We start from the raw sequence: 15,704 nt of genomic DNA on the forward strand, positions 1-15,704 counted from the left end.
TTGTGTAATTTCCTTGAATGCTAAGAATGAGTGATGATTCTGTCAGCTGATGGCTGAATGCTGCCTGCTGGACTGTATAGTTAGGGCCATCTTAACTGCGGGTCCCTAAATCTTTAAAGTATGTGGCACACACTAATTTGTTTGCTCCCATCAGCGTGGAAATGAAGGGGTCTTTTAATGTCATTGGAATGGAATTTCCTCCGCCACTGTGTTGATTTTTGGTTTTAAAAAAACTCTGGGAGATATAATTGACTGGTTCAGGCAAAAAGCATAAAAGACTTCCAAATTAATCCTTATCTACATACAAAACCTGTGGCTTACTTGATCTTAAGGTAATTGCCATAAGGAATAAAGCTCTTCAGGAATCTATGGGGTTTGGCATAATAGTTAAGTTATTTACCCCATCGTTGCAAAGTACAGGGTTTGATTCTCACTGATGAAAGGGAAATTGGCTAGGCTTAAAATGGTCCACAAGGGCAGCTAGCCTCTTACTTACCTATGAATCTTTAGGCTGATACTGAAAATATGTAGACATTAGTATCATGTTGCAAACCTTTAAATCTTTGGCCACGAAGAACAATGTTCTGGGCAGCCTAAGATGAAGCAGGTCCTTAAAGAATCCCCTGGCCTACAGCCCTGTTGGAGGAGATAACTGTAATCACCATCACATAGACTGATGCGGGAAACTTCGCCTACTACCATTCAGACTTATGTGCCTGATAAACCTAGCACTTATCACTGCAGTTTAGCAGCAGAAGTTGGTGTTCAGATGTTTTTTTTTTTTTACTTCCACTTGGCAACATGTTTTTCTTTGGGGACAGATTTCTGACATGCTGAATTAACATGATGGCTCTCTTAGAAGGGCAGGTTGGCTATCTCTAAACTTTCAGGAGCTAGACTGTAAAATTTATGACTGAACTTGCTAGGGTGGAAGGGCTGCTTGCTGAAATGTTGATGTCTGGAATTTTTGAAGATAAGAATTTGTCATTTTTTTGCAGTGGGTTTGCACCCTCCCTGTCTGGGATTTTGCCCCCACACCCCTTACTTTAAATGTGCTACCTCTGGCCTGCAGTTTGGCAATGGGACAGTCAGTGACCCAGTTTTTGATTTTGTTCTCAAAATTGAGTAGGTACCAGGAAAAGAACACTCCATAGATAAAACATCTACTCCAAAAAGTGCAGGTGATACTGGGCATGAATACTTTGGCCATTAATGGATGTGAAGGAGTGACATATTGAAAGCAGCTCTGCCTGTGTTACCAGAACTGCACCCCTTTTTATTATCCCTGACTCAGGCACTTTTTTTCATTAAAGAGCCATTTGGTGGTTGCAGTAAGTTGCAAAGAGCTCCTGGAGTGATAATCCCATCTGTAAAACACCATTTGCAGAAATCTGGGATCTAGCCTGCATTCATGCTGGTGATGTATTTAAGCTGCTCAGTGTATATATTTGTCACATTTTACTAACCTGGCTGCTTGCCGTATGTTTCACCTTTGTGATGTGTTTGCCAGTACAAAAGATGTGGAGCAGGAACTTTTGCGGTTTTACAAGATGCCATCAAAAGCATTTTAAGTATTTTCTTTTTTTAGGAATTTCAGAGCAACATGCTAGTTGTACATTGTTTTATTCACAGGGTGATATTTCTTGTTGCTAGTATATGTCTTTGTGTTTTACGTTTTATTGGATTAATGACTGTTCTGCCAACACTGTTGAAACAGGCAGTAAAAACACAGACTAACTGCAGCACACGGTGAAAATGATGATATGAGGGACAGTTAGACAAGATAAGTTAAAAAAAAAAATTCCAGCATATACTAAAGCTAATAACTACTTCACTTGCTTTACAAATATACAAGACAAAGCCTCAAATTATAAGGAAATGAAGAGGATGTTTGCACTTATTTCCCTTTTAATGAATGTCAGGAGGTGGAAAATCCTGGCCACTTCTACTGGTTTGTTTAGATAGGGCTCTTAGTTTGTAGAAAGCCATTGTATCGCTGTTCACTAAAACTGTTTGAGGGAAATTTATATTGTGAAGCAGCGAATAAAGTACGTTCTGTATTGCAGCAGAGAGTATCTGAGAACTGCATAGAACGTAAACAGTCACTGCTGCTCTTTGTGATCATCGTAATTTGTAGTAGTACTGAGAGTTATAAGAGACTTTGTGCCGCCTGCCTCGTATTCAAAAGCAAAAGTATATTTTTGAGCTGGTCACGGAGTAGCTAAAGAACGTAGAATGATGTAAGTACATACATCATTGTTACAATACCTTGGAAGTAGGCATGTGCACATTAATAAAAATTTACTTGGATCTGGTGTATTTTCTGACTGGCTGTTTTTTTTTTTCAACAGGAGACCAGTGCTGAATGTAATCAATAATGTTTTACATTTACAAAATCTTAAAAAAAAGTTACTAAAAATATAATTGAATAAATAACATAGATGTGAAACAGTGGTTTCAAGTACTTCTTTCCGTCTGTTTAATAACTGCATGATTTAAAACATTGCTTTTTGATGTCTGATGATTCTTTTATTCTTTATTTCAGTCACGGTCAAGGCAAGAGGATCCAGAACAGCTTAGGCTAAAACAGAAAGCAAAGGAGGTAAGGTCATCTTCAATTAGAAATGTTACAGACCAGCAACATGTGCAGATGGGAACAGTGTTTGATCTGAACAGAATTTGTTTTATCTAAAAACAGATGCAGCAGCAGGAATTGGCGCAGATGAGGCAGCGAGATGCCAATTTAACAGCACTTGCAGCTATTGGTCCAAGAAAGAAACGGAAAGTGGATTCTCCGGGGCCTGGGACAGGGACAGAGGTAAGCAGTTTAACCCCCAGGAGACCTAGTTGTTAGGATTATTGGTCCTTTAAAATTGGACCTAATAAAGGAATATGGTACATTTATCTTGATGAACTGCTGTTTGGTAAATGAATGGAATAAATGAAGAAGCCTTTTGGGTTGTACATGTCCCTTCATCCGGTGATTTAAAAGGCTTACATCATTAGTAGTGTTTGTCTGCTGCTTAGAAGGTCACAACCTTAACCCAGGTACATATACAACTACTTTTATTTAATGAGAAAAATAACTGCGGAGTGAAACACGGCTAGAAGCTGAAATGTCCAATCACAAGCTGAATGTCCAAATAAATCCAAGGTGATAAAAATCCACAATTTATTGCAAAAACACAAATTGGTAAGCGCTTTCGCTTAGGAGCTTCATCAGACCAAATAGTGAACAGAAAACTGACTGGTATATATATATATATAAAACATTTCTTACTCAGAAGTATCAATTAAATGATCAATTAATTAAGCAATCAATCATTAAAGAGCCACAGTATACAAATATATGTGGATGCATACATTATATATCAAAGTTAAACATATCAAAGATTTTACATAAAAAATAATGCTCTAAATATAAAAGGTAGAAAATAAATAAATAAATAAATAAATAAATAAAAATCTAAACATTAAAAACTAAAGAAAAACCCATTAGCCTCAATACATAAAAATGCAAAAACTAGATTTAATAAGCTTCATTTACACAACCTCCTTTTCTTTAAAATGGGCTTGATGGAGGCCCTTTCGTTCAAACCTTTTCCTCTATCTGCCCGTAAAAGAATGTTCCAGCAAGTCTCCCTACATTCAGTATGTGTAGTAATGTTCCCTTCTCTAATACTCTGTATAATAACCTCAATCACCTTGAATTTAAACGTGTGGGTATTCCCAAACTCAGCTACATGTTTGGAGAGTGCATTGTGGGGAGACCCTTTTTTAATGTGATAGATATGTTCCCTCATCCTATCACGTAAGGGTCTGTTAGTTTACCCTACATAAAATGCCCCACAAGTTCCACACTCAGCCAAATAGACTACATGTGGGGGGGTCATACAGTTAGTAATCCCCTTAAAGCGAAATTCTTTATGTAGGTCTGGATGGTAAAATACCTCAGAAACATTAATGTATGCACAGAAATTACAGGATCCACATGGCTCAGTATGGCCATATAATGGTCTTCCTGTGTTATCCCTATCAGTGCATAAAAGTCTCTTTAAATTTTTATGATTCTTAAACCAAAATCTAGGATGACTACCTACAATATTACTTATCTCATGATCAACTAGTAGGATAGACCAGTGTTCATGAAATAAATCTGTTACTTGCTTAAAATCACCTGTGTAAAACAGCAGAATTTTAGTATGACAACCACTGTTAGTCACTCTGGGATGATCCATTTCCAAACATGGTCCAAAATATGGTCATGCCTTGGTCGACCGAAGATCTACAAGATCAGACCACTGTCTATTAAGTTCATCAATAGTATATCCTCTATCCAACAGCTTCTTTTCTAAACTAGTCAGCTCCTGTTGGAAGCCAGCCAATGAGGGATTCAACCTGGAGGCTCGCATTCCCTGCCCCCTGATAAGATTTCTAAAAATATAGCCTGGGTGCATACTGAATCTGAATAAAAAAGCATTCCTGTGACATGTTTTTTCGAAAAATCCCTGTATTAATCATGGTATTGCTCAACTTCTCAACATAGATATCTAAATAATCTATATGTGTATATGACATATTATAAGTAAATCTAAGACAGTCAGTCAAATTATTCATGATCCCAAAGAACCTAGTAAATTCTTCAGTTTATCCTCACCACAAGATAAATAAATCATGTACAAAACGTTGGTAGAATATAACATTATTCCTAAATTTAAATGACAGCACAGAACCAAATACAGTTCCCAGGACTGAACCACGATCCACAATAGTTTCACAAATAACTTCTTTATTAAAACAGAAGTTTTAATAAAGAAAAATGTCTTTAAAATATGCCTTATATTTAAATTGAAAAAGATTCTTTTAGTATATTTTGGATTTTCTATGGTATTCGAGGCAGTTTTATTATTAACAATATGTGAGGGTTGTATTTATATTGATTTTATGTACTATTGTTTTACGTCTTTAAAATTCAAAGATGGTATAATTGGTCAGGTGGTATAAAAGGCGGGTATTTTAAAGTATTTAAGGGATATGTTTTGAATTATTTAGTGTTCTGATGAAATCTACGTTGGGTAGATGAAAGCGCTCAACCATCTTTTTGTGTTTTAATAAAGAAGTTATTTGTGAAATTGTGGATCATGGTTCAGTCCTGGGAACTGTATTTGGTTCTGTGCTGTCATTTCAAGTGTCGGGTTCCCTGGAAATTTGTTGTTGGTATTATTCCTAAATTCCATTAGAGGAAACAATGACTCAATCTCCCACTGAGCAAGAAACATGTTGGCATAGCTATTAGCACAAGATGTGCCCATAGCTACGCCATGTTTCTGTAAAAACATATCATCCCCAAAGATGAAGACATTATTATTCAAAACTGTTTCTAGAAAAAGACATATCAGATCAATCTGTTTAGACGAATATTCACTATGTACAGAAAAATAATTCTGTACATGAAGTAAACCTAGCTCATTCGGTATCATAGTGAACAGTGACTGGACGTCAAGAGTAACAAAAGCCAAAGTACTAATGTCATCTAACTCTTGAACGCAGTCATACAAGTCTAATAAAAACTGTTTGGAGTCTCTCAACACAGTTGGATTCAAACTAATAACTGGTCGTAAAAACTTTTCAACATACACTGACAAAGGTTCGGTCACCCATCCTCCACCAGCAACAATGGGTCTCATGGGAGGGTTCCTAGGATGTTTATGTATCTTTGGTAACCCTTGTATCATAGGAATCAAAGGGTTAGTGATATGCATGGATGAAAACAAATCCTCAGTAATAAGACCAGCTGCATAGAGGTCTCAAACATCATTATCCACAGAGGAAATAATCCTATGTACCTCCAAAACTGAGATTTTACTATAAAAACTATTATCACTGAGCATCTCATTCATGGATTGGTAATAAAAAACTTTATCCATAATGACTATTAGTCCTCCCTTGTCCGCAGGCCGGATGACAAGCGAGCTATTATTCTGGAGATGATACAACTCTCCATATAAATAAGGTTATGTTTAAAGAATTTTTTTAGAGTAATCCCTATTATCATAGAACCGAAAAATGTCTTCCTCAGTCAACTTAAAATAAGCTTCTACTAAGGGATGATTAAGTTGTACAAAACTACTACGTTTCCTCAAGTGGACTTGTGGTCCCATTTCTGCATTATCTACGGGTGTAGACCCACGATAAATCAGACGTAACATAACGACAAAAGGTTTTTAAATCTAAAACAGTATCAGCCAAATTACTATTACAAGTAGGTATAAAATTTAGCCCTTTGTTCAGGACACTGCATTCATCTGGAGTCAATGACTAGATATATTGAAAATCAATGACTCTTGGTCTTCCCCCACATTTTCTTTAAAGTCTGGTTGGAATAATGTTCCCTTGACAACTTCCGTTTGTAACGGCCCCTGCTGGCTGATCTCCCTCGCCCCCCTGCCTTCTCCATCCGGACAGGTAGTGGAAAAGGGAGATCACCGCCAGTCCCCGAGACCTTTTATATTTAGAGCGTTATTTTTTATGTAAAATCTTTGATATGTTTAACTTTTGATATATAATGTATGCGTCCACATATATTTGTATACTATGGCTCTTTAATGATTAATTGCTTAATTAATTGATCATTTAATTGATACTTCTGAGTAAGAAATGTTTTATATGTATATCAGTCAGTTTTCTGTTCACTTTTTGGTCTGATGAAGCCCCTAAGCGAAAGTGCTTACCAGTTTGTGTTTTTGCAATAAATTGTGGATTTTTATCACCTTGGATTTATTTGGACATTCGGCTTGTGATTTGGCATTTCAGCCTCTAGCCGTGTTTCGCTCCGCAGTTATTTTTCTTTTTATGTTTATATATTTTTGTGCTATGGAGGATTTACCTCGTGGGGTGCTGGCAGCTTTTATTATTACATTTTCGTTTTTACTTTTATTTAATGGTGTATGGTTTCTGTTACTGAAACATAGTGTTGGGTGAAGAAAAACAGAAGGTTGATGTCCCTTCTGGGTCCTTTCAGACATATGCATATTTGGTGAGATATCTAACATCAATACTCTATTATCTGCAAGGACCAGTGAGTCTGTGAAGGAGGCTATAAGGGAGGCAAAACATTGTTTCTATCAGAACAGTGTACTTAGGCTGGCAAAGACCATTCCTTTTTCAATTAGCAGAGAACATGGACTTGATGATAGTGGTTGGCCCAGAGCAACATAGCCTGTTGTCAACAGAGGCAGGCATTTCTTTATTAGGGTAGGGGGAGTTATCAGTGCACTACATCTTATCACCAGCAACAATAGCTTTTGCATCTGTGAAAGTAGTGTGTTCTTAATGTTTCCCACTTAATTTTTCCAGTGGTGTTTTTTAAAATGTTGTACTTTCACTGTCAGTTTGTGGAGCATGACTGTTTTGTTGAAGTAGGGTGCTGTTACTGATTGCCGATTGAGTTTACGTCTCAGAACCTTACTGAGTTTTTTTAGTGAACTTTTTCCCTTCATTTGTGTATGTGGAATAATTGCTTCGGTTTATGCCTGTCTCTTAATATTGCTTCATTGCCACTGTCGGTAAAAGCCTCTATCCCAGTATAGAGTTGTGCATATAGATGTGTTCTGTGCATTAACACTGTAGGAAGAGCCAAAGAAGATCTTGTAATGACTGATAAAATTGCACGTGAGTAACCGTTTACCTGGTAATGTTTTTATTTTCCATATGTGTTGACTTAGCTAGAATTCCACTTCCTTCAGATTTTTTAAAATCAAATATTTTACTTTGGTTTGCAGGTCATATTGGCAACCTCCATAACCTTTGTTTTTACAAGCCATTAACTTTTATGATATAGCTGCCTGGTTTTGTGGATGAGATGGATGGAGCCTTGATTGTGACCCACATGATTGAAGCTTGATTTGCAACCTTAGCACTGAAAGATCCAGAATGGGAGACAGAGGAGTGAAGGGGGCATTGCACTCTTGTCTCCCCCAGGGGAATGGGAAGATTTTGCACAGTTAGGGACACACAGAGTGGTGCAATTTTCCCGGTGGAGACTTGGAAAACCATCAGTTTTGTTTTGAAGAAGGGCAGGGCTGCCTCAGGGGAATATGCTTTTTCCAGAAGTGAGGGAATGTCCTTCCCTGTAGCCCATTGCATGTTTCCTCCCTGAAGCTTCACTGGGTGGTACAGCAATAGGACAATGAATGGATGGGGGAATTGATAGGGTGATTGAATGAGAGGAGGTTGATGATCAGCAAACAGTGGTGAGGGGGAGAAGAGAAGCAAAAAAAATTTTTTTAAAGCTATTGTTAGTGACTAAATTATTGTATCCATCCTCTGAGGACTTCAATCTGTAGCAGACTCAGGCAAGTGGTTTATTGGTATGGTAGTATATAGTGTGGTCCTCTCTGTTATGCCAGTAAGTGTTTTTTGACCCTCACAGATTTATCACATTAACCATTGATCGGATGTCAGTTTTCATTCAGTCCTCAACTTGGGGTTCAGATCCGACCCTCTGATTTGACTTGGCCGCTTTTTACAGCTCATGGATACTGAAAACTCTCGAGCTCCTCCCTTACCCATAGTGCCCTAGTCCCCTACCATACCTCAGATCTCATTTGCTGCCTTCGTGTACAGATATGGTCCCTGTTATCTCTTGAGCTTTGCTGTTGGTTTGTGAGTAAAAGAGTGTATGTATATATATATATATATATATATATATATATATATATATATGTATATATGTATATATAAATAAGGGTTCCCTTCAGAATCTGAACTTCATATGGTCGAGATCATACAATCGAGGTTTTAGAATGTTGAAATTCTGAACGGAGATCTGCATACAGCGCGGAATTGGAGATTTCCCTTTTCCTCACTGTAGTGTGATCTTGGAGTTGCTATATTTAAGTAGTGGGGGTGTGAAGGCTGCAGGGGGGCTTGCTCCCCTGCAGAAACATTTAAACAGTTTTTTTTTTTTTAATTATTTTGGATTTGTTTCGGATTTTTGATTTTACAAAACATCGATCATATGACATTCGATGTTTCAGAATTTCGAGATTCTGAAGTGAATCCATGTGTGTGTGTGTGTGTGTGTGTATATATATATATATATATATATATATATATGTGTGTGTGTGTGTGTGTGTATGTATTTATTTATAGCTTTTCTTTTTATATTCTATAATATAGTCCTCTTTTATCCTTTCTGCACATTTTGGTATAAATTAATATTACCATTGTTGGTATTTTCCTTTCTTCCTTTTCCTATTCTTACCCTGGTGGTAGCTTTTTCAGTTACCATTTTTGGTAACTTTCATTCTTTTCAAACCCCCCCCCCCCCAAAAAAAAAAAAAAACAAAACAAAACAAAAAAAACTTTCTGTTAAAACATATGTGGTAATTGACTGTGTATCTCTTTAAGGAGTGAAGAGTAAGGCTGCCTTTTATTTATTTTAAGGAGTCAGGCTGTCTTCCGTTTACCGTATGTTCAGTACACTAGGCAAAACTGCCACAGGTGGAGCCTGGGTCTGTAAAATGCAATATTTTGAATGCACTGAAGGCTTTCTGTCTATTTCTACTTGACAACTGCCCCATACTTTCTCATGTTTCCGCCACACATCTTTAACCACTGCTCTTACAGTTCATGCCCAGTGCAGGCTACCAGTTGGCATTGACAGCTGCTTCTTGTTACATAATGGTAGCTAGTTTGTCACAGTGAGATGGAATGCAGTAACATTTCATTCCAGATATGTTTACTGATGCCATGACATTAAGGTGGTGGAGGGGGGGGGGGGTTGTGTGAATTCTGACTGCTTAGAGCTAGGCTTTCTGAAAGTTTAATTTTCTGGGTAGCATCACCTTTGACATATATTTCAGAGAGAAGTGGTCAGATAGTGTTCTAGAATGATTCCAAGCAGTTTCAGTTAAAGAATCTGAGAACCTTATGTAGAACTGGGATATTAGGACTCGGATCCACGTTTGGGAGTGGTGGTTGCTGATGAGCATGTGGTGGCTGGATGACCTGCCTTACCTGACCAGGCTTAACCTAAAAAAGCTGCATGAAACCATTATGTGGCCTCATTAGCCACAAAGTAAAGGTGTTGGGGTTGGTTGAGATACCAGTCAACTGGCAGGCAGTAGCGTGACAAATTAAGATGAACTAGACCCTGACAATGTGAACTGGCTGTTGGGTCTTGGTATGTAACCACTGTTGGAAAAGAAGCTGTAGCATGTGCAGGAGTTTTTACAAATACCAGCTAGATTGAGTTGATCTAACATCTGCACACACTATTGGTTCTTGAACCAGACTTATCAAGCATGGATGATCTTTCTCCTTCTCTTGAGTTGACCCCCAACAGAGGTTCCAGGCATGTGTGGAAATATTGACATGCCCTAAAGGGGTGCTGTTTAGTTGTTGTTTATGCCAAGAGACAAATAGGGTATCCACATTACAACTGTGAGTTGCAGATAGGGTTACTGTCATTTATATATATGTATCCAACTGCTGTTCAAAGTGTTTGGCCTTAGAGACAGTAGCAGCAGTGCTTGACAAGGTACTACCACCTGATTCTGCACTTTTACTGGGAGGTTGGTGTAATGGTTAAGGTGTTTACCTTGCATACATAAGGTACAGAGTTTGATTCTCACATGGGGTAATTGGCTAGGCTTAAAATGGCTCACAAGGGCAGTTAGCCTAGTATAAGCCTATGAAACCTATGAATATGCTGAATGATGGAAATACCTGGAGGGATATGATGGGGAGATTAGCTTTACTGATCTGAACCTGAGTGGCAAATTATTTTGGACATCAGTGTTTATTATGCTATTATGCACAATCTATGATTAATACAATATTAAAAAAAAAACAAAAAAAACTCATAAATGCAGTTTGCACCAGAACTCTGTGGGCCAAACACTGTAGATTGAGCTTGTAGGTGTATTATCTGACTTGGGGCCATATGTTTTGGCCTTTTGGATGAAGAGAGGTGCTAATCTTGGCAATGAGTTGAATCAGATGACTAGGGAAGCAGCTGAACTGACTTGGGAGGTACAATTAAGTCGGGTAGGTATACTGGGAATCCCTTGTTGATGCTTCCATGCAAGATGAGTTCAGTTCCTACATTCAGAAGGCTTTCCTCAACATACCTGCAAAGGTCACGGATGTGCAGTTTGAAAGGACCTTACCCATGGCATCTGTAACGGAGGTGACAGTGAGGAACTATGGCCAGAAGGTGGCAGGTATTTGTAATGGTAATAATTGTAGACCCAACTGATGGGCACTAGAGGTGTGAGGAAAAATCAGTTATAAAAAACATAAAGTGAAGGCCTACAGTAGATATAAAAAGTTTACACGCCCCTGTTAATATGCCAGGTTTTTGTGATATAAAAATGAGACCACAATAAATAATTTCAAAACTTTTCCCACCTTTAATGTGACCTATAACCTGTACAATTCAAGTGAAAAACAAACTAATCTGTTAGGAGAAAAATATAAAAAATAAAAAACATACAGTAAACTGTTTGCAGAAGTGTGCACACCCTTAAACTAGTACTTTGTTGAAGCACCTTTTGATTTAATTTCAGCATTCAGTCTTCTTGGGTACACACCTGCCATCAATTAAAGAGACTGATTAACCCCAAATAAAGTTCAGCTGTCCTAGAATGATTTTCCTGACATGTACTCAGTTGCCTGCTACAGTAAAAGCCATGGTTCGCAGAGAGCTCACAAAGCATCAAAGGGGTCTCTTTGTTAAAAGGTATCAGTCAGGAGAAGGGTGCAAAAAATTTTCCACAGCGTTGGATATACCATGGAACACAGAGAAGACAGTATTTAAAAAGTGGAGAAAATATGGGACAACAGTAACACTGCAAAGAACTGGACGTCCCTCCAAAATTGATGAAAAGACAAGATGAAAACTGGTCAGGGTGACTGCCAAGACCCCTACAGCAACACTGAAGGAGCTGCAGGAATTTCTGATAAGTGCTGGTTGTGTACTATATGTGACATCAATCTCCTGTATTCTCCATATGTCTGGGCTATGGGGTAGGGTTGCAAGAAGGAAGCCTTTTCTTACACAGAAAAACATCCAGGCTCAGCTAAAAGTTGCAAAACAGTACATCAAGTCTCCCAAAAGCATGTGGGGAAAATGTGTTATGGTCTGATGAGACCAAGGTCGAACTTTTTGGCCACAATTCTAAAATGTACGTTTGGTACAAAAACAACACTTCGCATCACTGAAAAGAAAACTATCAGCACGGTGAAGCATGGTGGTGCAGTATCATGCTTTGGGGTTGCGTTCCTTCAGCCGGAACTGAGGCTTTAGTCAAGGTGGAGGGAATTATGAACAGTTCCAAATACCAGTCACTTTTGGCCAAAAACCTTCCGGCATCTGCTACAAAGCTGAAGAAGAAGAGGAATTTCACCTTTTAACATGACAGTGACCCCAAGCATACATCCAAATCAACAAAAGAATGGATTCACCAGATGAAAATTAAAGGTTTGGAATGAACCAGCCAGAGCCCAGACCTAAATCCAATAGAAAATCTGTGGGGTGGCCTGAAGAGGGCTGTCCACAAGAGATGCCCTCACAATCTGACATATTTGGAGCACTTTAGCAAGGAAGAGTGGGCAAATATTGCCAAGTCAAGATGTGCCATGCTGATAGACTCCTACCCAAGAAGACTGAATGCTGTAATTTAATCAAAAGGTGCTTTAACAAAGTATTAGTTTAAGGGTGTGCACACTTATGCAACCAGCTTATTGTACGTTTTTTATTTTTTATATTTTATCCCCCTAACAGGTTTGTTTGTTTTTCAATTGAATTGTCCAGGTTATAGATCACATTAAAGGCTGGAAAAGTTTTGAAATTATTTATTGTGGTCTCATTTTTTATATCACAAAAACCTAGCCTTTTAACAGGGGTGTGTACACTTTTTATATCCACTCTGTGTATAGTAAGAACTTTGGGAGGCCATGGAGAATGAGTTTTGGATGGCCTGAAAGAGGTGATATAGAAGGAGGAGGCAGTGTATAGTCCAGGCTGTTTTAAGATGTTCTTAGCAAGGGTGGGAAAATGTTGACTTTGACCAGGAACATTGCCTGGAGGTGGAAGGAACACTTTGAGCAGCTCGTGAATCTGAAGAATTTTGCCTTTTCCTGAGGAGGCAGTTCCAGATGTAGATTGTAGAACTGAATCCATTTTGGTAGAAGGGGTTACTGCAGCATTTAAACAGTTCTGCAGTGGCAAGGCTATGGTAGTGAAGGAGGGTTGGTAAGAAATGCTGAAGGCACTAGACTTTGGTGGTGTGTTATGGTTAATTATACAATGACCCCCATTAATATTCCAAAATGTGCACGCTGTTTGGCCAGCCTGCCCATTGTAAATCCCACAATATAAACTAAACCAAACCACCTCCAAATCCGGGTACACTAGGATAACAACGCAGTCCAGTTTAAATGTTTCCACCATGGAAGGACGAACACACTGAGTAAAATTGAGATGGTTTTATTAAGCTATAAACCAAAGCTTTTCGTTGGCGCCTTGCACCAACTTCTTCAGATAAATGAATACACTCGCGCCATTACAACAAGTCCTTAAATATTCAAAACAGTTAAAAACACGCCCCCCCTTTTTTTTTCCTCCAAAAAAACATTTAAAGGTGCTGTTATTGAAAACCAATAACAACCTGAAATATAGTATGCAAGTGATTATAAGCATAAACATAAGCATGTAAAACTTATTAAGAATAACATCCAATGCACTGTGATGGACTGTAGTAAAAACAACAATAAAAACAATTAACTCGATAAAGACTAACGAACTCATAGCCTTAAAAAGTATGAAGGCATATATAAATTATGACATCTAGTATAAAAGTCAGAAACAGTTATAGTATACAAAACCTTATTAATTAGGAGCTTACATCGTGCATTCTTGAAGGTACTTTGGTAAATCCCACAATATACCAACGGAAAAAGGTCCGGTCACCCTGACTTTTTTCCGTTGGTATAAAGTGTCCAAAACCTTTTTTTTTTTTTCCAGTAAATAAAAGAAAAAGAAAAAACAGAGCAATGGAGACTTTCTTTTCTCTTTTGCTTCTGTTTCACAGTATTAATGTACTAGGTATGTGTAGGAAAGCAAGTCTCATACGCATGCGCAGTACATCAACACAAAGAAGCAGTATACCACCACCGGCGGAAGAACAGTACTGTGCCATTATACAAAGACATTATTTAAGAAAATTAAGTATTTTTTTCTTTAATGTCATTGTATAATAGCAATAACCGACTCCATGGTTGTGGTATATTGAAATTTACCCACGGTTGGCTGTATTTAATCACTCTGGCTTCGCCCTTGTGATTAAACTATGCCAACCGTGGGTAAATCTTCAATATACCACACCACATCATCGGTTATTGCTTAAAGATACCTTCTCATTGTTCTGTGAAAGGCTAAGACAGTACCTCTGGATTGGCAGACTGGGGTAGTGGTCTCAGTTTCAAAAAAGGTGAGTGGTGGGAGTGTTCCAGTTATAGGGGGATCACACTGTTCAACCTTCATGGGAAATCATATACCTGGATGTTGGCAAGGAGGCATCACCCAGAGGAGCAATGAAGATTCCAGCCTGGTTTTGAATTATGGATCAACCTCCTTGTCATTGCAGATATTTGGGAAGGGTCATGTGAATTTGTTAGCATTGTCTACATGTGTTTTGTGGACTTGGAGAAGGAGTAATGACTGTCTATCACAGAATGTGTTGTAGAGGATGCTTCAACAGTACTGCTTTCCCATGGCCACTGCTGCATGATATTTGATCACTGTATTTTAAGGCATAAGACTTTTGTTACCACTCTCCAGTGAGATACATTCAAGATGGGCATATGACTGTGCCATAGGTTTGTCTTGTATCCTATTCTTTTTGTGTGATTTTCATAGATAGTGAATCTTATAAAGGCAAAGCCGATGTCTGAAGAGTGTCCAGTTTGAGGATGTGAGAATGAGATCTGTATTTGCAGATGGTGATTTTCTGTTAGCAATATGTGGCTAATCTCTAGTTTACACCAAAGTGTTTTGCTGCTGATTGTGAAATGGTTGAGTTGAAAATTAGTACTTCCAAATGGGAGGTTATGATTCTGTCCCTAGAGTAGTGTGGATTGCCCTCTGATGGTGGTATGTAGCAGCTACCTCAAGTGGTAAGGATCTAGGGGTCTTGTTAACTAGTGAGAGTAGGGAGGAATTAGAAAATTGCCCAGTGAATGGGTGCAGAGGGGGCAGTATTGTAGACACTGGACTCTACTGTGATGGTGGTGAAGTGAGTCCTAGAACCTGTTGGTCTTTGTCTCCCATCCTCAGCTGTAATCAGTGATCTTAAAGGATGTGAGTTTGGGTACAAGTGGCAGAATTTTTTTTACAGGGTTGCTTGGCTTGCTGTCTGTGACAGACTGAGCGACTTGGCTGTCTTGGAGGGTCTTAAAGTGCAGCCACTCCTGTCCTGTTTTAGGAGGAGTCATCTGTGGTGAATTGGGCAGATTGTGGGTATCCTCAATGCGAGGGGTACCAAATGTGATGTACTGAGAGGAGGCTAAAAGGCAGCCACCGGACGTGTTGGATGGGTTGCATCTTTTATCTTGCTTGAGAATGCCTGGTAACCCCCCAAAATGAGCTAGAGACTACTGCTGGGGATGGAGAAGGCTGGTATGCCACCACTGCCTTC

At 38.6% G+C, this 15,704-nt stretch overlaps 1 protein-coding gene across 3 annotated transcripts in view; it reads left to right on the forward strand.

Moving 5' to 3' along the window:
- TAF4 (TATA-box binding protein associated factor 4) overlaps nucleotides 1-15,704 on the forward strand; it is a 641,126-nt gene that overhangs the window by 623,625 nt on the left and 1,797 nt on the right. For all 3 annotated transcript variants that reach the window (XM_044090373.1, XM_044090375.1, XM_044090374.1), the window contains 2 exons: nucleotides 2,546-2,602; nucleotides 2,699-2,818. In XM_044090373.1, the coding sequence (XP_043946308.1) occupies nucleotides 2,546-2,602; nucleotides 2,699-2,818 (177 nt within the window). The remainder of the gene's footprint in view (nucleotides 1-2,545; nucleotides 2,603-2,698; nucleotides 2,819-15,704) is intronic.

Source organism: Protopterus annectens, chromosome 12.part0, assembly GCF_019279795.1.
Source record: "Protopterus annectens isolate FY-2018-M chromosome 12.part0, PAN1.0, whole genome shotgun sequence".
Lineage (NCBI taxonomy): Eukaryota > Metazoa > Chordata > Ceratodontiformes > Protopteridae > Protopterus > Protopterus annectens.